The sequence below is a fragment of the Cricetulus griseus genome, chromosome 4 (genome assembly GCF_003668045.3).
Source record: "Cricetulus griseus strain 17A/GY chromosome 4, alternate assembly CriGri-PICRH-1.0, whole genome shotgun sequence".
NCBI classification, from domain to species: Eukaryota; Metazoa; Chordata; class Mammalia; order Rodentia; family Cricetidae; genus Cricetulus; species Cricetulus griseus.
In genome coordinates, this window is record NC_048597.1 from 108149080 (window position 1) to 108176007 (window position 26928).

Consider the following 26928-nt stretch of genomic DNA (forward strand, 5'->3'; position numbering starts at 1 on the left):
GAAAGGGTTCTTAGCTGCTGAGCCACCTCTAGGCCCTTTTAAAACAAAATATTTTATTATAGTACATTTCCACTTGAGCCTTGCCATCTAGCACAGTGGACAGTCCCCAGTGAGTATCCGGTTTCCCTAAGAAAGCTGTGTTGGGATGCTAGCCCTACATGCATGAGGCAAGTCCTTAATAGGAAAGATTCAACTATACAGAATTTGGGACTTAAAATACTGGTGATAAAAAATACTGGTGACAAAATGGTTGAATACACATGGACCCATTGAGCACTATCTACAGTTACTTCCTCTCTGGCAGAAAATGACGGGCAGAGCCCGAGCCCGGGCCCGTGGTAGGGCCCGTGGCCAGGAGACGGTACAGCATGTTGGGGCTGCTGCGGTGAGTACCCACCTTTTACAGCTCAGTTGTGTCTTGACACCCATCCAATGGGGCCTGTGGCAGGGAATGAAAAGATTTGTCCTAGAGCTCAGTGGTAGAGCATTTGTCCAGTATGCAGGAGGCTCTGAGATCCATCCACAGCATATGTAACCTGGGGCCTGGGAGGAGCGGAGACCTATCTCAATGTGAGGAGACCTGTCTCAGTGTGAGGAGACCTGTCTCAGTGTGAGGAGACCTGTCTCAGTGTGAGGAGACCTATCTCAATGTGAGGAGACCTATCTCAATGTGAGGAGACCTATCTCAATGTGAGGAGACGAGTCCTTTTTTTGGTGGTTCTCACTTCAGATCCATCCTCTGCCTCCTCCCCCTGTTTTTTTTTTTTTCAAGACAGGGTTGCTCTGTAACAGCTCTAGCTGTCTTGGAACTCCTTCTATAGACCAGGCTGGCCTTGAACTCACAGAGATCCACCCACCTGAGTGCTGGGGTTAAAGGTGTACATCCCCACTGCCTGACTCAGATCTCCTTTTAACAATCACATGCTTAATGACTAAGTTACTGAATGCTGGGGACCAGTTTAGGGCTGATGAGTTCTCTGGTGCCCACCTGCGACATAAGGGAATTCAGTTGTGTTTGTGCATGAGCAGAGCCAGCAGCCTGGATACATCCCACCGAGACCTCAGCAGTCACCCGCAGAGGGGGACTTGGTTGGCCGAGGACGACAGAGAGGAATGGTAGTGGGAGCCACGTCCAAATCACAAGGTAAGCAGGGGGACAGTGAAGGGCTGCCACGTGCAGGGTTCTGGGTGCTTCTGCAAGGGCCCATCACCAAGCTGCAGAGTGATGGCTTGTGTGCCCTGCCGTGCAGGCTGGAAATGAGAGACTGCAGCTTGCCAGGGCCGTCTCAGCAACACAAAATTAAATTTCAGACATGGCCTCAGTATGCCTACTCTGTGTTAATTAGCCATTTTTAGAATGTTTTCTTGGCATCTGTAGTGATTCCCTCACAGCCTTACTATGGGTTTGACTTACTGTGTCTTCACTTGTGTTGAGCTGGGCAGAGAATCAGCACAGCCACTGCCAGCTCTCAGCCAAAGTGTGCCCGGCTGCCAGCAGAGTGGGAAGTCTTGTCTTGGAGGGACATTTCTCCCCACATACGTCTTTCTCCTCTGAAGGAGGGGAGACTGGTTTCTGGGAGTCCACTAGTAGGTACTGCTATAAGACTGCCCATGACTCCAGCTAGAATGCTACCGCCAGACCACAAACCCAAGGTTGTCCTGTGGCATGCTTTTGTTTTCAGGTGCCTGGCTGTACACACACTGTGCATGGAATGGTTTGGTAACTTTAGACTCCAAGGACTGTTTTTACAATAAGCAAAGAATTGATAGGTTAGTACTGTTAGTGACCAGCATGACCCAGTATGGGAGTGTACATGCCCCTACTGCTGGTTGTAAGCAGAACTGAGAAGTCAGGAGGCTACCTGTCATATGTCATATTCTCACCCAGGTTATAGAGTCAAGACCCTAACCCCTAGCTCCCTGCAACTGTAATTACAGTATGCCAGCCTACAGAGGACATGAAGGCTGTGAGACTTAGATTAGGAAAACCTATTTCCCAATCAACAAATCCATGCCTCGGATCCTGGCATCATATCCCAGGAACTTGGCCTGTTAGAGTGGCCAGAACCAGGGTAGACAGCTCTGCGAAGGATGAGGCCACAAGATGGACAAGAGTGAGCTGCATCTCCCACCTTGAGCCACTGTGGGGATACTGCTGTCCTCCAGCCCATTCACTCCAATCAGTGAGATGATTTTCCTCTCTCTTGAAGAACTGCAGATCTCAGCTGGCTTTCAGGAGCTGTCATTGGCAGAGAGAGGTGGGCGTCGCCGAGACTTCCATGACCTTGGTGTGAACACCAGACAGAACCTTGACCATGTCAAAGAGTCGAAGACAGGTGGGCTCACAGAAGCACCTCTTCAGGGGGCATTCTTTATGTCACTGGGATGTCGTGCTGCTCTGGTTCAGGGAGGAGGGGATGCTCTGCTCAGCAGCTGCAGTCTCTCCAGACCCTCCCCTTCTCTTTCTTTCTCTCTGTTACACACACATGCACACATGCATACACACAGAGCTGTGGCCACACATCTGGTGCATGTCTTAGCTGTGACTTCTGGCAGGTTTTGTTAAATATTTCATAAACCCCTTCTACAGAGATCAGTTGTTTTTGTGGTGGGTATGTGGTCTCCCCTGAAGCTCCCCAGGGCCAGCTGTCTTGAAGGCAAGTGCCGACCACTGTCCTCAGCTCTGCTGTGTCTGAAGGAAAGATCTCATAGAGCATAACCATGCCAGGGGCTGACTGTGTGTGGCGGCCCCTCAGGCTCCTCGGGCATCATCGTGAAGCTAAGCACCAACCACTTCCGGCTGACCTCACGCCCGCAGTGGGCCCTGTACCAGTACCACATCGACTATAATCCCCTGATGGAGGCCCGCAGGCTGCGCTCTGCACTGCTGTTCCAGCATGAAGACCTTATTGGAAGGTGTCATGCGTTCGATGGGACAATACTGTTTTTACCTAAGAGACTACAGCACAAGGTTATTTCAAATGTCCCCACTGGCAGAGGGGTTGGGGGTGTCCACCTCAAAGCAAAGCTCAGAAAGGGTCTCCTGGCAGGGGACATAGGACACCTCGAGGTCCTTTATGACTCACTGTGTCCTTGGAGTCAGGCAGAAGGGCTGTGGAGAGTTATATGAGGGCTCTCAGCTACTTGGCCAACTTCTTAGTCTGTGCTCAGGGGGACTTGTCTTAGAGCAGGGGCCCCAGGAGCCTGGACATGCTTTTCTCCACAGAAGATAAGAGCTGGGTTCTCACCTCTTTGGCTTTAGGTCACGGAAGTTTTCAGCCAGACTCGGAATGGGGAGCATGTGAGGATTACCATCACCCTGACCAACGAGCTGCCGCCCACCTCACCCACCTGCCTGCAATTCTATAACATCATCTTCAGAAGGTTCGTGCCATGGCAGCGTGCATGCACTGTGGTTTGTGTCAGGGCGCGGAGGTGTTAGCAGTTCTACTCTATGTGGTCATTTTCAAATGTGGTTTTCTGACAGGAAATTAAATTATCTGCTTCCAGGATTCTGCCCCTTCTTGAGCAGTGCTGACAGTATGCCTTGGAAATACTATTTAGCTGTTAAGACAGCACCTCAACTTCTCTTTCCCAGGATGGGTGGGTGGTTACTGGGGCAGGGGGCAACCACATGGGAAGCAGCTAGCTTTTGGTACACATAGTGCACTTTCCAAATTAGGACATGTTCTAGGCACTTGGGAGATGGTTGTGCAAGCCTGAAGACCTGGGTTCAAATCCTCAGCACCCACAAAAAGCCAGGCATGGCCATTTGCATGTAACCCCAGTGCTGGGGGTGAGCAAGACAGGAGAGTCACTGGGCCTGCTGGCTACCAGCCTAGTTCCAGGTTCATTGTAAGACCCTGCAAAGGGATGAGTGAGGCATGGAGAGTGATAAAACAGGATATCTGATGCCCTCCTCACTTATGCATTGGACACACACACCTGCACAAACCCCACAGATAAAAAATACACTCGCCCACAGACATGCCCACGGGCACACCCACGGACCCACCCACACCCACGGACATGTCCTACAGAAGACCCCTCCCTGTGAGAAACCATCTAAATGAGGCAGCATTGGGTTCATGATTTACTCCACTTGTATGTAGATGGCTCACTGGTGGAAGAATAGCTCACTTGGCCTGAGGGAATGCATTTGTCTTCAAAGGAAAGCCACCCAGTTAGCACTATCCAGCTGTCCACCCCTGTTTCTGCAGCTAGACACAGCCACAGACAGCATGCAAGTGTGTTTTTCTGTTGCATCACGATAAAAAGGAACTGACACAATTCAAATGTGTCTTGAATTTTTCCCCCCAAATTTTAGACATTTTAAGAATGTTATTCCTAGGCAGTTTAGAAATGACTGGCCTGGCTAGGGGTGATAGCTTGCCAGCCCTGCTGTGACTGTATGTGGCTCCAGGTAGTCTTTAGGATTTGTCTTGCTAACTGTTCCGACTTTCAATTTGTAGGCTCTTGAAAATCATGAATTTGCAACAAATTGGACGGAATTATTACAACCCAAGTGACCCAATTGATATTCCAAATCACAGGTTTGTAGAAAATTCTACCATCCTTTAGGCTGTACAGACTTTGCAGTGTTCTATAAATTAGAAACAGCCTGTTGTTGGTGCTAAAGAGTTAAGGGAGTATATAACCTGGCTTGAACGATGCAGTCATACCAGACTGCGTACATTAAAAATGAATCCCATCTGAGCCAACAGCACGGACCGACCATGTGTGTACACTGCTGTCGGTCCTCAGTGGCAGCAGCTGAGACATGGTGGCTCAGGATGCTAGATGGCCCAAAGTAAGGGTGGGCTAATCAGGTCAGAGTATAATTAGCAAATGCGGCTGAAACTTTGGGAAAGACAGGCCTCTGTCTAGAATCTTGTACTAGGAAGTGAGCTGGCTTGGTGCTTTCTACTTCAGACACAGGGAAGGGAGGCTGCACCTGACCCACCTTGTGTTGGCAGGTTGGTGATCTGGCCTGGCTTCACGACTTCCATCCTTCAGTATGAGAACAACATCATGCTCTGCACGGACGTCAGCCACAAGGTCCTCCGCAGTGAGACCGTTCTGGACTTCATGTTCAACCTGTACCAGCAGACAGAGGAGCACAAGTTCCAGGAACAAGTGTCAAAGGAGCTTATAGGTCTAATTGTCCTCACCAAGTAAGACTTCATCTCAAGAGCTGGGGGCTAGAAAACAGTGAGGCTGGGGGAGTCAGGCAGAGGTGAACAAAAGGGGGACAGATGTGTTGGTTGTGTGGTACTTGTTGTCTTTCCTGTGGTCATGAACAAAGGACAGGGGCCTCCTGCTCTTCACCCTTCCCCATTCTGTTTCCAGCCATTGTTTAGTCCCTTCCCCTGCCCTCCCCTATCACACATCACCAGGGGACTGGGAGTGTGAGCTGGGGCCTCATGTCCCAGATGCCCACAGGTACAACAACAAGACCTATAGGGTGGATGACATTGACTGGGATCAGAATCCAAAGAGCACCTTCAAGAAGGCAGACGGCTCAGAGGTCAGCTTCCTGGAGTACTATAGGAAGGTAGGTCATCCCTTGGGTGGTGTGCAGGAGCACACAGGCCCTGCTTAGTCTTGCCTACATCACCAAGAAATCCCCCTTGTCGGAAGCACCCTGCCCTAGCAGCTTTGTCCAGCAGAATGGTTGCATTTGATAGTGTATCTTGGGGACAGACAGGTACTGCCAGTGGTGGCAAGTAGCTTGCTTTGGTCCCTTGCTCTGTAGCTTTTCCTGGTCCTTGCCAGCCAGCTCTGCTGCAGCAGGGTCTCTTTGTCCAGATCCTAGAGAGGTCTCAGTAAGGAATAGCTTGCTCCTGGCAGATGATAGGAGATCAAGGGTCATTCCAGCACCTGTGGACTCCAGCCCTACCTACCTACCTGGATCCTGTGGCCTGGACTCTAAGGAAATGGGGACAGGGAGACCTCAAACTCCTGCCATACTAGCCATGCATGTTCAGTAGTGTGTGAGGACCATGTCTAAGGGAACATTAACTTTTTTTCTTTAACTCTAGTGGTTAGTTCTTTAAGGCATAGAGTAAGAAAAGACATGTATCAGATTCTTTAATGGCATGGCTGGTTGGTGACATTTTGCCCTAAGGTGGGCATTAAGACTAGATTAGTATAACTGGGCTCATTGATGTGATGACACCCCTTTTGTGCTCAGTGGAAATAATTTTAATCCAAATTAAATATTAAAATGGTTGTAGAATAAGCAGCTTGTGGGACAATAGATGACAGGAAAGAGCCTTCACACCCTGGGGTTCGGAGCACCATGACAGTAACCTGGGAAGTCTGTTCTGTGTATGGTCTGGTCTCCATAGCTAAGTCCTGAGGACTTGGCTACATGGAGCTCATCTACCTGGGAGAGCTGGGTCAGACCTGTCCTGCTCCTGGACCCTCAGTGGGTGGAAAGAACAACTGCTCCTGGAGTATACACTTCACCCCTCAGGATGGTGTGACACTGTCTAGCCCAGCTTAGTTCTTGGCTTTCGTTGTTAACTAGGCATCCACTGTACCCACTCATGTGCCACACTCCCTTGTTGGTGTGTAGCATCCCTTCCTTTCCTCCTGAGCAGCAGTACAACCAGGAAATCACGGATTTGAAGCAGCCAGTGCTGGTAAGCCAGCCCAAGCGGAGGAGAGGCCCCGGAGGTACACTGCCTGGCCCAGCCATGCTCATCCCGGAGCTCTGCTACCTCACAGGTGCTTAGTGCTCCCCTCTTCTCTTCACTCATCCCTGTTCACACCCACTGGGGGCTATGCAGTCTTGCTGATCGGCTCTAATTGGCACTGCTCTGGTTGCAGGTCTGACTGATAAAATGCGCAATGATTTCAATGTGATGAAGGACCTGGCCGTGCACACACGGCTGACCCCTGAGCAGCGGCAGCGGGAGGTGGGCCGCCTCATCGACTACATCCACAAGTAGGCCAGCTCCACACTTTCATCTTCTGTTTTGGGGTTCTCTATGGGTCTGGGAGGGGTCTGGAAAGCAGGAAGTGTAGCCTTCTGTGTTGGTAGGCCTGTGGAGGGCTGTCCTGAGTTCCTGATACCAGTTCTTCTCAGGGAGCCAAGAAACGAAACTTCATATTCAGATGTGTCCTCTCCAGTTCTGTCAGGAAAAGGCAGCGGGATGGAACAGAGCAAGCAGTTCTTAGACACGCATTTCCCTCTTGTGTAGACTGTGGCCTTGTGTAGACTGTGGCTCACTCACTGGGGCAGCAGTTTGGGCACTGGGACTCAAGAGGTGGAGAGACACTTATCTCTGTGATCTAGGCCCAGGATGGCCTTGAAGTGTGCTGCAAGCCACAGTGGCACTCTGTATACCAAAATGTGGGTTGGCAGTCTGGCTACTGCCTGCTCAGCAGTGCTGGGTACATGTGTTCAATTCATAGGGATGACAATGTGCAGAGGGAGCTTCGAGACTGGGGCCTGAGCTTCGACTCAAACTTGCTGTCCTTCTCAGGAAGAATCTTACAATCTGAGAAGATCCACCAGGGTGGGAAGACGGTAAGGTTGGTGGGATGGTGTCCAGCTAAATCCCACAGGGGCAGGAGATAGCCCACCATGCACCAGACTGCTCTTTGCAAACTCTGGAAAATCACTAGAGCCACTTGATAGGGTCATTCTGCAAGAGGCAGCCTGTGAGTGTAGTGCATGTAGAATCCAAAGCCCAGCCGTCGGGACAAGTGAAGATCTGCTAAAGGACTAAAAAGCTGAGAGGTGGTGGGGCACACCTTTAATCCCAGCACTCAGGAGGTAGAGGCAGATGGATAAGTTCAAGGCCAGCTTGGCCTACAGAGTGAGTTCCAGAACCCTGGGGCGGGGGAAAGGAGGGAGACTGAAGTAAGCAACAAAACTTAGGGTGTAGAAAGTCCTGCCAACAAGCCCGTTAGATTGGCTTTATCTCTGCCTGGGCCACGAATCTCTTAGGAGTCATGCTAAATATTTAGAGTGCTTTTATGTTTTGTCCTCAGGAAAAGGAAAAACGTGATTCCTCAAAATAGTTTTATGAAATCAAATGCTGCAAATACCTACTCTTTTTAGCTGTTTCTAGCAATCCATGCCTTCCTGACCCAGGTAGGACTGAAAGATACAGTCCAGCAGGTGAAGGGCCAGAAGACTCACGGAACCTTAGAAGCTCTGGGTGTTTGCTGTAATGGTGTTTGCTCTTTCCTGAACTTGCTGTTGGCACAGGACACTACCCACCATCAAGGGGCTTAGCTTCCTTCTCTGACCCTGACTGTGTGGACCAAGCTGGCCTCTACCACATAGAGATCTGCTTGCCTCTCCCTCCTGATTGTTGGGATTAAAACCATGAGCCACCTCCCCAAGTTTGAATCTTACCTTTACCATAAAGAAAATGGCACTTGTGTTTCAATAAGTCTTTGGAAGGATGGAGAGTTTGTCCTGGGTACGCAGAAGGGTATGGTATAGGAAGATCCTCCAGCTATATCTTCTGTCTTCTCTCCACTGGGGACTTTTGATCTGTTATTCTGATTCAAACTTAAGTGTGGTAGCCTGTGGTTCCAGATGCATGATGGGATTGTGCAAGACCAGTGCCTTCATCACAGCTGACAGTAGCATCTCTGCCCTTTATTCTAGTTTGATTACAACCCGCAGTTTGCAGACTGGTCCAAAGAAACAAGAGGCGCACCGCTGATCAGTGTGAAGCCGCTGGATAACTGGCTGCTGATCTATACCCGCAGGAATTATGAAGCGGCCAACTCCCTGATACAGAACCTGTTCAAAGTGACTCCGGCCATGGGCATCCAGATGAAAAAAGCAATCATGTGAGTGTCTGGGGCCATCCACTCTCCAGTCTGCAGAGTGATTGGCAGTTATCAGAAGGGGGTGCATGCTCCAAAGTGATGCACCAGCGAGCTCATGACAGCTCTAAGATCGTCCATGGCTCTGTGTAACACAGAGGGATTGGATGGGAGGAAAGATCAGGCAGGATGGTGGCACAACTTATTAGCCACACCCTTCACTGAGTGACCCTCCTGTATCTGTGCTTTGTACTTTGGGACTGGTGCAGGGATGTTGACTGTGCTAAGGTCTGAGGGTTGCATACTGCCCATCATTACTGTAATTCCTAGGATTGAGGTGGACGACAGAACAGAAGCTTACCTGAGAGCCTTGCAGCAGAAGGTGACATCAGACACTCAAATAGTGAGTAGCTGCTGGACGCAGGCTGTGCTGGGGCTGGGATGGGGTGGGATGGGGCTCGGGGGACAGAGGACTGAGGTTTTGAGCTCCTCTTCAGGTGTTTTGACCTCAGGCAGGCTGCTGAGCTGATGCCTGGGTGGGTGTGTGCCTTGCACAAGGTGAGGAGAAGGCTACCTTTGGCCTTGAGGCTCTGGTTCTAGAAGCTGGGGAGGTCACAGGGTGAGGTCAGCAGCCAGACTGCAGATCCCAGGGTGAGGTCAGTGTGCACGGGCTGCTGAGTACAGAGCATGCTGCCATGGGCACCTCTCCTGAGTGGGGGTGCCTTGACATTGGTGAGTGCCATCTTTCTGTCATTGAGACTTGGTACCCAGGAGAGGAATGGTGATGAGTCAGGCTGGTGACAGCAGGTCCCATTTGTGCCTGCAGGAGTGTCCTCATTGTGGTGTGAGGTGCGCCCAGGGAGAACATGGAGGTTGAGGTACTTTGGGTTACCACTGAGGAGAGCATCTCCCCACCCTCACAACTCCCCACCACTGACTTTGTCACAGTTTTAAGCTGGTCTTGGAAGTGTGGACAGTCCCATGGGCCACTAATTCCAGGCATGCTATCTGTGGCATCACTGTAATAGGGCCCATGATCCCATCACCTGGTGCTCCTGCTCACACCAGGCACACGTCTAAGTTTGTGTGTTTCCAGAAAAGGCTTTTCAAGAAGGCTGGTCAGCCATGATCTGTGATCATGCTGCTGCTCATCTGGTTGCTGCTTGACCAGGCCTTCATAAACAGAGTGGGGGAGGGCACTGAGCACCTCAGCGATGTGGGTGGTGGGGTCAGGGCTCATGCAGCAATCAGCCTGGTGTGACTTTGTTAATGCCCTCACAGCAGGCTAAAGGTGGGAGACTGACTGCAAGGGAAACACTTTGGGAAATTCATTCCACCCACTCCCCTAACTTCCACAACTTCCACACCCTCAGCCGTGTGAGGGAGGGGGTTCTGCATACTTGGACTTAGAAATTAGCCAGTTAATATCTCTTCAAGTTTCCCATGAACATGCCCCACATTTTGATGTGTTTTGCTGATCTCTGTCTCCTCAAATCCTGAGGCCACCGCTGCAGACCTTATTAGCCTGGGAGTTGGTGGCAATGGCTTATAAAGTCGCTGGCCTTCAAGAATGAAGCAAAAGAGTTTCTGTGACGCCACTCACTGTTCAGGCTTAAGATTGTGATGATGGTGACCTGAAGCAAGTGGTATGGAGTTCCACAAGCCCTCACTGCCTTTGTGCCTTAGTGGGAGCCTGTGAGCTGCACGTGATGAGCAAAACAAACAGGAGAATGTGCCACCAGTGAAGGGGACACATCCTCTGTGGCCGTGGTAAAGAGAAGTTCATGAGTGGGGATGCACCATGCTGTCTTACAGCCAGCTGCTGACAGGAGTGTGTCTAGTCGTGCACTGGTCAGACTTTTATCACTGAGACATATCCTAGTGGGGAAAGATTGACTGTAGCTCATGTCTCAGAGTTTCTGCCCAGGATCACTTGGCTCCATCGTCTCTGGACTGGTGAAGCAGGACATCCCAGCAGGGAGGATGTGGAGACTCAGGGCTGCTTGCCCCATGGTGGTCCCAGAGCAGAGAGAAAAGGGACCAGAGACTTCCTTCATTGGTAACCCTACCTACTTCCACCCAACCTCGGCTCTTAGCATTTCCACCATCTCCCAATGTCACTAAGGCATGGCTCAGTAGACAGATAAACTACCAACAGGGTCACAGCCCTTGATTGTACCCAGATCCTACCTCTGAACACTGGTGCAGCAAAGTCCAAACCTTAAGCCAAAGCAAGCTACCTTAAGAACCAGCTGGCAGCTTATGTCTGGCTCCTGCAGAAACAGTGAAGAGCACAGGAGTGCCTCATACCCTCAGTGTGTTCTTCCTGGCTCAGGAGGTGCAAGAACAGGTTGTCCACAAGGCTGGAGACCTGGACAGTGGTCTGCCATGTCCCACCTACTATTCTTTGTCTTCGTTTCCTTCTCAGAGGGCACAGGCAGATAGACTGCTGCCATGCTACCTACAGTAATGGAGACAACACATGGAACCTAATTTGTGGGGGACAAGAGAGAATTGAAAAGCAAGAGTCTGGGTAGACACTGGGGCCTGGAATTGTGAGTCACAAGCTAGATTTGGCTTTAGAAGCTTGAATGTGAACCCTCAGAGTTTAGGCAAGGGGAACACTCTGATCATGGACCCTTTGTCCTCAGAATTGGCACATTCTTCCTGGGAAAGTTCACATTCTGACCAGATTCCCAAGCCAGAGCTTTAGAGTTTACAGCCATGGTTCTTGGGGAGCTGTGAGTTAAGGCTCAGGGAGCAGCATGTCTGTTCACCCATGAGGCAAAGCTGTGCTGGCACTCCCTGTTTTATCCTGAGCTGATAGTGTGCCATGCTTGGGTCTCAGGTGGCAATGGTTTTGTTTTATCGCCCAGGTTTTTGTTTCTGTGCTGTGCCTCTCAGTTTGCCACTTAGAATAAACAAGCAGTATTACAATGTTACTCCTGCCCCACTGATTAGCCACATGGCAGAACTGACTGCTGTCATGAGTGACAAGTGTCCTTTGCACCACAGGGCTCAAGTCTTTCCCCTTGCTCTTGGTCTTCCACACCCTGGTCCTCTGTAATGAGGTGCTTGGTTTGTTTTCAGGTCGTCTGTCTGTTGTCAAGTAATCGGAAGGACAAATACGATGCCATCAAAAAGTACCTGTGCACAGACTGCCCCACCCCAAGTCAATGTGTGGTAGCCCGGACGCTGGGCAAGCAGCAAACAGTTATGGCCATTGCCACCAAGATTGCCCTGCAGATGAACTGCAAGATGGGTGGGGAACTCTGGCGGGTGGACATGCCTGTGAGTCTTTCATCAGAGACAGGGTGGGACTGTGTGGGCCTATAGGGAAAGGAGCCTTGCTCATGGCTGCCAAAACCTGCCACAGCTAAATGACACTGTTTTCACTAAAGCTGAAGCTGGCGATGATTGTGGGCATCGACTGTTACCATGACACCACAGCTGGGCGGAGGTCCATCGCAGGATTCGTTGCCAGCATCAATGAAGGGATGACCCGGTGAGCCAGGGAGCATCAGTGGTACCAATGAAGCATGGGACCAACCTTCATTGTCCCTGTCCTGCCACACTCAGCATCATCATTCTGCTCTCTACTATGATCTTATGGCTCATTAAATGGCCAACTCTGAAAGCACCTTGGTTTAGTAGCAGGCCTTGGCCCCTGGGATGTGTGTGACTCATGCTTTCAGTGTAACAGCCCAGTTCACTCAGTCCTCTGCTTTTCAATATTAGTTTATGGACTGTGTTTTATGGAATGAGGGAATAGCCCACAGCGGCAGAGCCTGGATCCTGGAGCCTGGAGCCTGGCCACATGCTACTTGTAGATGTCAATGGCTGTAGCCTTGGTCTTGGGAAGATGACATGGTCTGTCAGGAACAGAGCATTCACCGCTTGTTGAGGTGGCAATCCCTGGTGACCCCTCTGGTCACTCAATTGTCCCCTGCTGAAGAAATTACATTGTTGAGTTAAAATTTGGGAAACTGTCATGGGTGCCTTGAGAACAGTCTCTCGCTCTTCCGCTTAGCTGAGGTCTCCTGGAGATGTGGAGCCGATGGCAGGAAACTTCATAGAAAGATTCCTAGGAAGCCTGGAGCAGTTGCACCTGGCCGATCCATGTCCTCACCGCCCTGCTTTTTTCTCAACAGCTGGTTCTCCCGCTGCGTCTTTCAGGACCGTGGACAGGAACTGGTAGATGGCCTCAAGGTCTGCTTGCAAGGTGGGTCTGTGTACCCTTTACCTGACTGGAGCCCTTGGGCCATTCCTGAAAGTGTCTGGGAACTGGGAGAAACAGACATTGTGAATGAACACAAAATCCCCCCCCCCTTTTTTTACAGCTGCTCTGAGGGCTTGGAGTAGCTGCAATGAATATATGCCCAGCCGTGTCATTGTGTACCGAGACGGCGTAGGGGATGGACAGCTGAAGACCCTGGTCAATTATGAGGTCCCACAGTTCCTGGACTGTCTCAAGTCAGTCGGGAGAGGTTACAAGTAAGTTCATGGGTCAGACATGGATGCCCACTCCGAAGTCAGTGCCACTCAATGGCGAGGAGAAAGATACATGGACTTCATAGCAATTGGGCTGAAGGTAGTGAGGGCACAGACAGCCGGGGCAGCCTTCCTGTTCCCTGACACTGGGTTCTGGCTAAGTTATAGCTCGTCACTGCTCACCTCCTATGGTTCACTCAGGGTAGAGCATTTTCTGTGCTCCTCTGCAGCCCCTGCCAACACACCACCCTGGGCCTCCTAATGTGAGTCCAGTCTAATCAGGCAGATACTTTTGAAACAGAGCCCTGCGGCTCACAACACATGGACCCAGGACCCAGCTACATCTGTGTTCTACCCAGAGCTGCAGGCAGCTGGCAGGGCTTGCCAACAGCAAGGCTTCACAGGCAGCTGGTGACATCTCTGGCACGGCCCTGCTTCTCCCTTTAAAGTCTTTGCCTGCTGTTGTGAAAGAGAAGCCCCCAGTGTGGGCCACATGAGCCTCATGCCCAAGTCCTCAGGAATAGCTTACTGAGTAGTATGCTCTTAGGACCCCACTTTGCCTGAGAATGGGAGTCAGCCATGTCTGAGCTTGTGAGGAACTGATGTTATCTGAATCAGGGCTGCCAATCATGGTGGATGCAGTCTCATTCTGAGGTCTGATTTACTGACTTCCATGTGGATTGTATATGCACAAATGATGGTCCCAAGGAATTCAAGAGGAGCATCTCAAGAGGTTGGAGACTGAGGTGGTGAGTCTTCTGAAAGACTACTCACTGCCCCTAGGGAGAAGAAATGCCTCCAGGCCTCGTGTTCTGGCTGTGAGAAATGCAGAGGAGGTTGGCGGTGGTGTGCGCATGCCTTTGAACCCACTCTCCTAGACAGGTCTCACAGTAGAAAATGCCTGTTGTAGTATGGACACCAAGGACACACCAGAGCCAGTGTTCTGATGTGACAAGCATAGTAGATTCGGTCTGTGCCCTTATTTGAGTAGCCTGTCATGGGGCCCACAAGAGACATATGGTTGTCCACTTCCAGGTCACTCCTGGCCTTTGGTCTGTCTTGGAGACAGGTGCTGACCCTCCTCCAGCATGCAGGGAGATGATGTGTCAGGGGGGTGGGGGCTCTTCCTTGAGGGATGTGAGAGCATGTGACTTCCTACCTAGACAGGCCACCAACTCAGTGTGGCCATGTTCCTCCTTTTTCCTTAGCCCAAGACTGACTGTGATTGTGGTGAAGAAGCGTGTCAATGCCAGGTTTTTTGCTCAGTCTGGGGGAAGACTCCAGAACCCTCTTCCGGGGACAGTCATCGATGTGGAGGTCACTAGGCCAGAGTGGTAAGTTCTGGGGTCTCATGACTATCACTGTTAGCTTGTTTGTTTTCCAGTTCCTGACACTGTTTCTTAAAGTCCAAATTCTTCAGCTAAGCTGGTCTGACATGCTCCCTAAAGGCCAGGATTCTCAGTGTTGAGACCCCGGGAGGCAACACCCTCTGACTGGCTCCTTGATAGTTGAAAGGTTTTTGTGTGTGGCATTTCAGACTCTTGGACCCTTCTGCAGGCAGCATCTATACTTTGAGATATATAATCCATCCATAGATTGTTCCTACTAGATCTTTAGATCTGTGATGCTTGCACAGTCCTCCAGGGGCCAAGGTGATGAAAGGATCTATGTGTCAGCAGCTCTGTAGCCTGCAACTGACTCCAAAGTAAGAAAGCAAGAGGGAGCTAGGCTTGTCACAGCATGCAGGTTCAACCATATAGGTAGACAGATGTGCATCGCTGGTGACCTCCTTACCAGCTCTCTTCTGGGGTTGGGATGGCTGTCCAAGCAGGTAAGCTTTGTCCCTGGGGCATAGCAGTTCACCACCTAGTCTGAAACCCCCTTTGCTCTAGAGTATGAGGCTATAGAAGGCTTCCAGCATTGCAGGTGAGGGCTAGGAACCCCCTTAATATGTTCCCTGACTTGGGTGGGTGAGCTGCTGTTAACGGTAGAGAATCATGGATCAGAAAACCAATTTGGGTGCTTAACTCTACAGGGTTAGGCACATGCTCCAAAATCTGAACTCTGAAGTGTTTGTGGACCCTGGCATCCCAGAGACAGAAATGGCCACAAAATGTTTTGGTGCTCTCTTCTGAGCTATATGATTGAATTAGGGGGTTTATTTTGAAATACACAATTTTTGGGTTTTTCTTTTTTTGTTTTTGTTTTTTGAGACAGGGTTTCTCTGTGGCTTTGGAAGCTGTACTGAAACTCACTCTGTAGACCAGGCTGGTCTCGAACTCACAGAAATCTGCCTGCCTCTGCATCCCCAGTGCAGCATGCGCCACCACCACCTGGTTTGGGTTTTTCTTTTGCTCAGAGGTTGCCTATGGAATTGGCTCTGGAGGAGAGTTCTGTGACTTCGGGAGAGAAGAGGGGCAAACAGATAAGGTCGATGCCCAGGAAGGGCCAAACTTTGTCTGAGGCCTCTCTCACTCTTCACAGAACCTGGTATTGCCACCTAGTGTTCAGGCCACTAGGCAAGAAGAGGGTTGGTAGCCCATGAGCTCAAGGACAACACCTATGTGAATTAAGATAGAAGACATGTGTTCTCACCAGATGCCACTCAAGTTCTGCATCTGTGAGAGCCACTCAGGTCCTTGGAGCCAATGGCAGGGACCTTTGAAGGTGGCAGTTTCGATGCTACACACATAGACCTCCCTCTTAGTCAGAGCTCCTCTGTTGCTGGTGGGCACATCACTGAACGTCTCTGACTCTCATTCTCTCCCAGACAGACTCAGTGTAGACTACTTCTAGTTTCTGGTTATCTGGTTAGGTTACGTCAGGATTGCAGGGTTAATTTCCTTCTTCCAATAGATCCATATCATAGGAGCCTCCTGACTGGCTCTCTTTCGTGGGTGCCAGGGAACAAAGAACTCTCTGGATGTCTGGTTATTCCCTAGTGTGCAGTTTAGCTTTGGCCTTAGCTTGGGTCCTCTACTGTGTACAGTTGCTCTGCCTCTGACTCTTGCACATGTGTTCTGAGTCCTTAGTGATTACATTTGTTGCATTGCTGTTACTAAGATGGGCACAGCAGGGAGGAAACTGGCTCTGCCCTTCTCTGTGCCACTGCCGTGTGTCCATGTGTGGGAGTTCCCTCCCTCTCTGCAGCATGCAGGGACACAAGGCCCACGAGTGTGGACAGCATACTCTGGGGCATTGGCTTGGTGACACATATGGAAACATTCTTACCATTACAGTCTTCTGTACACGCTGCCACGGTGGCTCATGAGGATCCTGTCCTGGACATTGCAGACACACTAGGGCTGGAGGAAAAATGAGGTCGTTTAGAACACAAGGTTTTTCCTCATAAAAAGTGCATGTCCTTGCCTTGCCTGGCTCTTCCTGCCTTTCCAGGTATGACTTTTTCATCGTGAGCCAGGCAGTAAGGAGTGGGAGTGTGTCCCCAACACACTACAATGTCATCTATGACAGCAGTGGCCTGAAGCCTGACCACATCCAGCGACTGACTTACAAGCTCTGCCATGTGTACTACAATTGGCCTGTGAGTGCACAACTGTTTGGGGCCCTATTCAGGACCACCTGCCTTGATGAGCCTGCTGTGGTAGGGACCTTGGGAGTCCCACCCAGCTCAAACCAGTGACGGCCCTTTTTCTCCCCACAGGGAGTCATCCGAGTCCCTGCACCCTGCCAGTATGCACATAAGCTGGCCTTCCTTGTGGGCCAGAGCATCCACAGAGAACCGAACCTCTCCCTGTCCAACCGCCTCTACTACCTCTAACCAACAGCAAGGGCCTGCGTGCTGGCTTCCTACAGGAACTCTGCCAATCCTTCCACTTCTACTTTTCAAACAATTATTCTTCTAGCGGGATGTTGGGGAGGGGGTTGGGGAGCCACAGTTTTGTTTCTAGTGTTGGTATGTAGCAGCTATAGATTTAGCTAAGGTTTGATGTTTGCATTGTTTCTCGTAGTGTGTTGGGACAACTTGCTTGGCAGAGCAGTGTGGCAAGGCCCTTGGTACCACAGATAGACTTTCCTACAGCAGCTGTGTCAGCAGGTTCTCAGAGGTGTTCCTGGGAGCACGTCCTACCATACACTGCTAACTTTGTTTTGTGCATGTTTGAGTTTAAAGGAGGAAAAGACATAAGGCAAGAATGCCCAAAGCATCGTAGGCAGGTGCTATGTGGGTCTCTGACACCTCAGGGCTTACAGGTAAAGGCTGGGGTGGAGTGCCTTTCATTATTTCTTTTACAAGTTAGGCCATAAAGAATGAAAAGAATGTTGAAAAGCTTTAAACTTTTCTCCATGGAAGAGGCTGACAAGACTGGTGATAAAGTAGTGAATGTTGTTATTTGTTTTGTTTTGCAATTTTCTTATCAAGTAAAATTAGAGCCCATCACTTTATTTAACAGGGTAGTTTTTAGGTTTTTTTCTTTTCTTTTTTTTTATTTTTTTGAGACAGGGTTTCTCTGTGTATCTTTGACTGTCCTGGAACTCACTCTGTAGACCAGGCTGGCCTCGAACTCACAGAGATCTGCCTGCCTCTGCCTCCCGAGTACTGGGATTAAAGGTGTGTGCCACCACTCCTGGCTAGTTTTTAGTTTTTGAACACTTCCACTTTCTTTGTTTTTGAACTACTAGAGATCCCTCAGGGGTAAAATTCCACCCTGAACGTAAATGTGTCAAAGTGGTGGCACATGCCTGTGATCTCAGCACTCGGGAAGTGAAGCAGGAGAGCCCTATGTTCACAGTCAGCCTAGGCTACATAGTGAGACCTTCACCAAAAGAAAAATAGAGTAGGATGAGTTATGGGTGCCAGTGTCTGCATGAACCTTTGGGAGTGAGAGCTGCCTCTGTCCCTAGGGTCTGTAGGGCTGCAGCTGGTGGGACAGGCAGGTCCCACACGAGGTGTGACCACATCCATTTGTCTGGCTCTTTTGCAAAGAGGAGGCTTGGAGTTATGTATGTCGTGAGAGCAGCTTGAAGTGCGGCTACCGTGTGATGAGTTTTAATCATCGGTGATGTGTGTGCCCCTGACACAGCTCAATAAAGTTTCCGTCTCACTTTCTCTGCGATGCCTCTCAGAACTGGCCTTATTGATGCTCTGTAAATGAAAAGCATTTTGTTTCCTTGCAGTTCTCAAAGCCAGCTCCTGAGCCACCATCTGGGCTCATGGCATGTGGCCACTTAATCAATTCACCCTATGTCTGACATCAGAGGGGGACACTCCGACTGTCAGGCCCTCAGAAGGGAAGGACAGTATTAGAGTCAAAATCAGATCTGGGTGCCTGACAGGCCAGCACAGTTTCATTCTCTGCGGATTGGAGGGAAGGCTACAGTGTCCTCAGAGCTACAACATACTCTGATTACCATTTCCAGTAATGTCATAATGTCATGGCTTGTAGGTGCTCAGGTGGTTCTCAAAGATGTCTGGCCGTCATCCCTCTCTGATGCCCTACCCAGTGTCACCTGCTGTTGTCCCTTGGCTCTGGGTTATACTAGGAATCAGGACTTGGACAGGCACAGCTGATTTGTCCAGAGATAATGGGGCAGGGGCTGACTGGCCTGGTATATAGGGTCTGGCCTGTCTTGCCTTTGCCTTTGGTGTAGGTGGACCCCTCACATAAGGTACAAGGTAGTCAGCCTCACCCCAAGAGAATAGCCCTTCAGTAGGGTGGGAGAGCCAACCTGGAGGTTTCCCCGGGGAACCAAACTCCCAGAGTAGCACAGCCACCCAGAGAGGGCCACCCTGCCTTGGCTCCATGGTGGGGCCCTGCTGCAGGGCCCCTCCCAGAGGGGTTCTCCATGTTTAACAGGAGACTCTGCCCTTCAGTTACCATAATTGTCAGAGACAGAGGGTAGATCTTTACCAGCCCTGACAAGCTAGGCTCAGTCACATCCCCAAAGACCAATGAAATAGGCAAGTTACAGTGAAAAACCACAAAAGGGCAAATTACTCAGTATGGCCACTCAGGAAAGGAAAGAGCCAGTACCAGAAGCCATCCTCAGGGTGTCAGACACAGGATCTGGAAGTAAGGTTTATGTTCAAATAGAGGGCAAGAGGTTTGCATAGCTAAGCTTGTGTGGTCAGAGTGTCGCCCCCACCATTGCCTGGGCCTCATTCTTCCTGCAAGGTATTCGGACAGGTTTTCAGAACATCATGAAATCTCTTTCCAGGCCACAAGCTCCCCGCTGGCTGGCACCTGGGTCCTATCCTTCTCCTTCCCCCACCATGAGACTCCCTAGACAAATTCTGGTTTCCAGGGTTCCATTGTTTTCTTTTGTAGTTAGTTTTTTTTCTTTTACTTTTAACCAGATGTGAGGTTTATATCTGAAATGCCAGCTGTGGGGAAGCTGAGGCTATGAAGATTTGCTATGAGTCCAAAGCTAGCCCAGACCTGTGCTCCAAACAAAAACAAGTCCTTGACTTTTTGTATGGTCTCAAGCAGGGATTGCTACATGTATTTCTGGGGCCACACACAGAACACCTGTTCATTCCCCAAAGGCCATTAACAGACCAAGGAAGCCATTCCATCTGGGTCCACGGGTGAGCCAGGGTGTGTATTGGTGTTACTTACAGGTGGGAACGGGTGACTCAAAGGCAGCTGCATCACCTGAAGCTCTCCCAGCATGGTGATGGCTCATCACAATTGCTCAGTGGAGTCCCAGCCCCAGTTAGCCATCTGTCATCTCTGCACTAGGTGTAGCACCCCACAAATAACGTGCATCCTGGGGGTCAGGAAGGTGTAGTAGCTGGAATCTCATGACACATCACAACCAACCTACAATCACCCAGGGATGCAGCTTTACACTGTTGCAGTCAGCACATCCTTCCCACCAGCATGCCAATTCCACTGACCCGTGATTCTGCCTCAGCTTCACACCGGCCTCCCATGATGGGGTAACACTGGTCAGACAGTATGCTCTGGTATATTGGCATCTGGTTTGAATTACTGTTTCCTAGCTCTCAATACCTGGTAGGAAAGGGTTCTTCATGACTGCGTGTGTTTAGGGCTGGTCCCTTGGGATTGGATAATCGGGATTGGATTGTTCCTGGAGAAGACCCCTCTCCCTCTCTGAGCAGCCAATGATTACTTGTAGTTTTTCATCTAGGGGTGGTGCCTGTGAGCTTTCCCCATGCACACTGGCATGTCACCTGGAGATGTCGTCATACAGGTCTTATTTAGGTGACAGCTTCCCTGTCGTATATAGAAGACACCGTCTCACAGCAGATGTCCTGGTTCTCTGGCTCTTGAAATCTTTCCACCCCACCCACTTTCTTGATGTTCTCTGAGCCTTGGGTATAGAGGCTGTGTTGTAGATAACTGGGGTTCAGGTACCCCACGGTCATTTGTTCTCTGCATTTTGATCAGTTGTGGCTTTCTGTAATAGTTTGTCTGCTCAAAAAAAGGGGGGGTGAGAGCTACACTTATCTGTGGAGATATGGGTAAGCATTTAGAATGTAGTTAAGAATTATGTCTGTTTAGGGAAGAGGCAGCAGTCAGCCTATAATACCAGGCAAGGACTCCCTCCTAGGGAGTGGGCCTTAATTCTCTCACTGCTCTCCCCGAACCCCCACCCTTTTATTCGACTCTCACAAGCTAAGGCTCTGTAATGCTCTTGTCACCGACAACACTGTGTACTGGCTTGGTCTGTTCTCTGTCTTCTGTGGGCCGACTAGATTCTTCTTACCTGATATGTACAGATGACCCCCAACACACCCTTCCTTTTCCTGCTAGCTCTTGTGCCCTGCAGGGAAGGGTACAGAGGGGAAATACATCCTGGGGACCGAGCCCCTCTCTTCTAGCCTGTCACTCCTGGTGGCCATTGCTTCAGACAGCCCATCTCTCCCCTCGCTCCATGCTGTACCCAGAAGTCATGGGTATGATGGAGTCAGACACTGACAGAAACAGACACAGAGCTCTGGCCAGAGGCAGAGCGGCTGCTGCATCTGTGACCAGGGTGATACCTTCTTTCTGAGGAAACTGTCTCCAAGGGGAGCAGATTGTCACCAGAGGCTGCCAGGCTCTTGAGACAGAACTTGTTACCCAAATGTGACATGAATTCAGCAGTCCTTGGGAGGACTCTCTGGGAGGCTCAGATCTGAGCACAAAGGTAGGGTGCCCTGAGACTCAGCCTTCTCCACCCTCTCCCTACTGCAAGAAACAGATTATTATGGTCCACTTCTGGGATCAGGTACATTCAGAGCTCATCAGACAATCAGACAAGCAGGAGGCACTGGACTCCTGTCTTCCCCAGCGGGCAGCTGCTGCGTGCTTGTCTGGGCCTTTTAGTACATCCTGGGTTGAAAAGTTGCAGGCAGAACACACTATTTGAATAGGAAGGACTCTCAAGCCCCAGGATATAAGATAAGGCTTTGCATCCCTAACCAATGGGACCCAGAATCCAGGGAGGGGGTGATAGTAGACACACAGGATTTTACCTCCACAAAGAACCCAGCCAAGAGGAGTTCAGGGGGCCAGGAAATACTGAGATATAAAAACCATCCCTTTGTATCTAGGCTGAAGCCCTACTTTGCAAGGTGGGAAAATGAACTGCATTATTGTGGCTACTGAGCCTCTGAGGGACACACAGGAGGTGGTGTCTGAGTAAGGGAGGGCAGCATCACCCTTTATTTGCATATTTCCTAGGTAGTCTGGGGGAGTCAGACATCAGCTATTGTGAATGGCCAAGGAGGCCAAGTAGGGCTGGGCTATTAGGGAAGGGGCAGGAGGAGAGACAGATGATAATGTCCCCCAGAGCTGGCATGGTTTGTGGCCCTCCAATGGGTCCTGCACCTCAGGACCCCGCTTCTCCCAGGACTGTGCGTGGGAAAGTGGACGCTCTATGTCATGGGAAGTGTCTCGTTTATCCACCCTTGATCACACCTCTCCTTTCCTGAGCTGAGGTCCTGGAAACACAGTTCATTTAGAGGGCATGCACACTTGTTAGGTTTGTATTATGTCAAGCCAGCAGCTTGGCCCTGCAGGAGCCTCTGTCCTTGTCTGAGTGACTCTGAGCTAGAAGGTGCAGTTACAGTTTGTGTTCCTTCCTTCAACCAGTGATGTGGGAGCATCTGTTGTCTGTATTTTATGAACTCATTTTTGATAAATTTTGATGACGCTTAAAGCTGTAGGAAAGGCATTTCTATGTATGGCATCTCCCAAAAAGGATACTGGCTTTAGACTTTTAGCCCAGTGAAGTTGTGGTGGAAGCCCCTTTGTTTTAGGCAGGGAGGAGCCTCGATCATGAGAAACTCAAGCAAGAGGTTGGGAGAGAAAGTTCAATCTAGCTCATTATCACCTTTGATTTGTCTGTTTTTTTTGGGGGGGGATGGGTTATAAATGTTATCAAAAGGTTGAGTAAGTATGATGGTTCCCCTCCCTCGTGGACCTGAAGGGATTCGAACTCTCCATGGAAATGCTTGTGGACCTGTTGGTGATGGTGTTAGGAGAAGAGACCTGCCCTAAGCTGGGCAGAACCATCTCATGGGCTGAGGATGAGGAATAGCATTGTCTCTCTGTAGCACAACGGGATGTAGCATGGCGTGACCAGCTGCCTCACCATGGATGCTCCCCTAGGCTGTGGCCAGAGAAAACCCTTTAGAGCAGCATGGAAAGTCACCAGCACAGAGAACATTTATCCTAGTGGTCTTGGCTGGTTTTCCCTATTTTGAGAATTTTGTTTAAATGCAGTAAGTAACAGTGTAATTCTACATAAATAACATTGCAGCAGTGGCTGTAATTACATAATTGTGTGGTCAAATTTAAAGTGATGGATTTGAACTGTTATTTTCATCTTGCCATAAACAGCCTGGTTTTCTCTCCTACTCTGAACAGTGAGGATTGAACCTAAAGTTGTCTCATGTGTTCAGTGCTTGACTGCCATCTGAGGGGCTCTTGGGAAGTGACTGGATGGGAAGGGTGAAAGTTTCCAGTCAGTTCATAACTAAACAGGCCCTTAGGAGCCAGGACCTGGCTGGGGAAAGTGGGTCCACAGGAACATGGCTTTGTGGGGAGTGCCTGTCCACTGGTTTCCTGTGCTTCTGCTTTCTGGCCACACTGAGGAGAGAAGCCTTTTCTCTACCATACCCTTCCATCTCACCACATCCCAGGAAAAATGTGGCCAACAGATTGGAGCCTGCAAGGAAGACCCCTACAGAGCTATGTGGTAAGTCAGGCTTCATTTCACTGTGTTGAGTCAGAACTGTTCTTTATTAGAAAATGTAAGGGGGTGCTGCTAAGCAGTTGGTTTGAATCCAAAGTTCAACAGATACCTGTGGTCTCTGTGTGCATGTCTCTAGTAACACTAATTACTGCTGTTTTCCCATGAAGATTGCCACCAATAGTGTCATATAAATGACTCCTTAGAAGAAGGTTTAAGGTCATATTTTTTATTTTTATTTTATTTGCATTGGTATTTTTGTCTATGTAAGATCTTGGAGTTACAGACAGTTGTGAGCTTCCATGTGGGAACTGAACAAGAGACCTTTGGAAGGACAGTCAGTGCTCTTAACTGCTGAGCCATCTCTCCAGCCCCTTAAGGTCATATTTTTAATTAGTTCCAGAAAATCCAAGCCCATGGAGTTCTTTATGGACATGGGGCAGAAGGGAATTCTGTTCCCCTGCCATGGTAAGCGTATTTAAAATAAAGATGCAGAATTCATGGTGTTGTACAAAATAACAAAGTTTATTTCTAGAAAATATGTCACCCTAACTGTACACATGCACACATCCACACAGCACTTCACACACTGAGGAACAGCCTTTTAATCAATCTACCACATATAATTATATTACAATTTACAATATAGCTTTTGAAGACACAATGGGGAAAGCTTTTCATTCATTTATAAACCTTCCAGAAATTACAAAAGAAAGGCAGTCTGAAAAGTGTGTATAAAGAGTAAAAACAGTTTACAGTGGACAGGAATTACAAAGTAGTGACTGTCACACACCTGCCAGCATCTCAGGAGGTCTGCTGTTCAAGGCTAATGATGAAGGTGAGTGTGGGGCTGTGTTTGTGAGATTTCAATTTAGGCTAGCCTGGTCTGGCTAATGAAGCGTGTGGTGGCTTTGCTATGTGTGCTGTTGGTGGTGTATCAGGGCAAAGCATTTCAACAAACAGTGAAAGTAACAGAAATCTAAAAGCCACAGGATGGGACACTGAACGCAAAGATTGTCAGCTCTCTGGCTGGCTAGGGTACATGCATGCTGCCAGTCTCTCCGGCTCTCCTTGGCTCTTTTGTGTGGTGGGATAAGTAAACATGTCCTGTGTGGTGCTGGCTGGCTTTGAAAGACCAAGGCAGGCATCTGAAAATGTAGGGCCCGGGCCACTGTGATGTGAAGCCACTATGTCAGTGAGGATGAAGCCCAGGAATGCACAACACATGCGAAGTACACACGGTGTTTTTATTCGACAGTACAAACCACTGTGCAGTTATAAGGCAGAACATCAAGGCGAATTAAACTAGGAATTTCAAGACCAGAGTGGAAATGACAGTAATGCATAACGAGGCAAGCATCTTGAGAAGTGGGGGAGGTCAGAAATCCTGTAAGAGCTGATGTCAAGTGTGTACAGGCTGGAACTGCAGGTAGGGGGCGCTGTAGAGAGCCCACCCTCCCCTGCTGCTCAGCCAGCTGCCCCTCCCACCTCCCGCCCCAGACCTTGAATAGAACCTTGGGAGTGGAGAAGGAGGGGACCACAATGCAGCCTCTCCCTTCTCTCTCCAATGGTATTATGTGTATGATAGTGTAAGAGTGCATCTCTCTACTGCTTTGGCAGGGGGTGGGGGAGGTCAAGGTTGGGTTTTGGGAGTCATGAAAGCCCTAGTTTGGAATTAAAGCAAGTGACATGGATTTGGAATTGTCCGGAGGCTCACAGGTCACTTCACCGCACCCAGCCTTTTCAGCAGTTTCTTGCCTCTGGAGAGCAGCCCTTTTTTCTTTTTCGAGGACATTTCCCTGCCTCTCCCAGGACTACCAGAACCCATAGATGACGTAGGTGACCCCGAATGGAGATGGGCTGTGGGGGATGGAGCTCTCCTTGCTGTCCCTGAACCCTCGGGAGGAACCTAGTAGGTACATTGCGACAGTTTTATTGAGTGTGTCAGTGCCAACAACAATTCACTCGGTAACGCGCATACTGCCCCATCTCCCGCCAGCCAGGGGAAAGGGTGGGTGGTTCGTTTCTTCTTTCAATTTTTAAAGTATGCCATGAGAAGCACACGCCCGCTCCCAAGGCCCCTCTGAGAGAGAGGCTGGCCTCCATGGGCTTTCGCTGTCTTTGTCTTGGGAGACAGGGTGGCCATCGCTTTGGCAAAGAAAGCCAGGTCATAATTTACTCTGAAAATTCAGACTAAAAGCAGGGGAGTTATTGTCAATCACATGGATTAGGCAAGGTGGCCGAGTACCCATCAATTATCGTAAAGCAAAAGCTCTCAATGGGAATTTGGATGGGTCATGAACTAGATGAGTCGATAAGACCCTGCCATGGTGGAGTGAGCCCTTGGGTCAGGTAGAGTCCTACAGAAACTTTGGGGGTGGCACACTGTTTGAAAGAAAAAAAAACTGAAATGAACCTTAATCACAATCTAAGGAAGCTCAAAGGCCCTTCTTGAACACTCTGACCATTTCCAAATAGAACAGTGTGTTTTCCCCAGCACATGGTGAGTTTTGAGAGACTTTTAAGTGGAAAAAAAAAACATGTTGTGCTTTGGAGGGGTGGAATTTGATTCAGGAACAGAGTACCAATTTTACTTGACTCTGCAGCTAGGCCCACACCTGAGCATGGCCAGTAATCACCAGGCCTCTGGTTCTCTTAACTCCCCAGAGCAAAACTTGGCAAGTGAGAGCTGGGCCCTCCATGGGCATATAGACCATACAAGACAAAGGGGCCCCAAGCTTGCTTGGATTTAAAATCAAGGTCTAACTCTAATGGAAAACACCTAGGGCGCACCCCAAAGCACACCTGAAGATACCATGGGGCCAGCTAGTGCAATCATGGGAGCTGCCAAGTCGGGAGACAGTATTGCATTGGCATGCCAGCGCCTCTCTCACCTCCATGAGCTCTGAATGGTTGTGCTTTGAGGAGAGGGAACACCTGCTCCTAAGGCCAAGGTGCTGTAGCTGGGTGTTCCGGCCAGCTTTGGCATTCCCAGAGCCAAGGCTGCCCCTCAGGGCTTGATCTGGGATCAAAGTTTTGTCTTGGCTATTAGTCTGAGTCAAACTTGCTTACAGTAAACACATGGATCGGGTTGTGCTTTTACTGAGGGTGGCTAACAATGCAATAGGCAGCTTTCCTTGTGAGTACACGCTGGCGCACTCTGTGTAAACAAACGGCTTTAAGAAATATGTTCCCAAGGTTGGCCTTTCCCATATTCTCAATGGACATATTTAAAAATGATTGTTCGAGATGATTCGTTTCACTATGAATCCAGTTGTCTGGCAACTGAGACCAGGTGAGATAGCCTATAATACTTTAGGTCCAATGGGTTTTTGAGACATATTTCTTTTCTCTCTCTCTTTCTTTAAGCCCACATTGAAGTCTTAAGACTACCACGCTGTCCGCTTAGGGTAGCTTAAGCCGGTATCTCTCTAAGGTGTCTTCAGTTGCTCACTTACGTGAAGGCTACATGCCTGA

The 26928-nt window shown here is 49.6% G+C and overlaps 1 protein-coding gene across 1 annotated transcript; it reads left to right on the plus strand.

Moving 5' to 3' along the window:
* Positions 1 to 307: 307 nt before the first annotated feature.
* Piwil1 (piwi like RNA-mediated gene silencing 1) lies at positions 308 to 17068 on the plus strand. Its single transcript, XM_027414227.2, has 20 exons — positions 308 to 385; positions 1030 to 1144; positions 2211 to 2336; positions 2757 to 2971; positions 3263 to 3384; positions 4473 to 4553; positions 4977 to 5174; positions 5443 to 5554; positions 6606 to 6732; positions 6835 to 6952; positions 7423 to 7537; positions 8633 to 8820; positions 9127 to 9199; positions 11887 to 12087; positions 12198 to 12301; positions 12948 to 13018; positions 13137 to 13290; positions 14496 to 14621; positions 16684 to 16831; positions 16952 to 17068. The coding sequence occupies exons 1-20, from the start codon at positions 308 to 310 to the stop codon at positions 17066 to 17068; spliced, it is 2589 nt and encodes an 862-aa protein (XP_027270028.1).
* The last annotated feature ends 9860 nt before the right edge of the window (positions 17069 to 26928 follow it).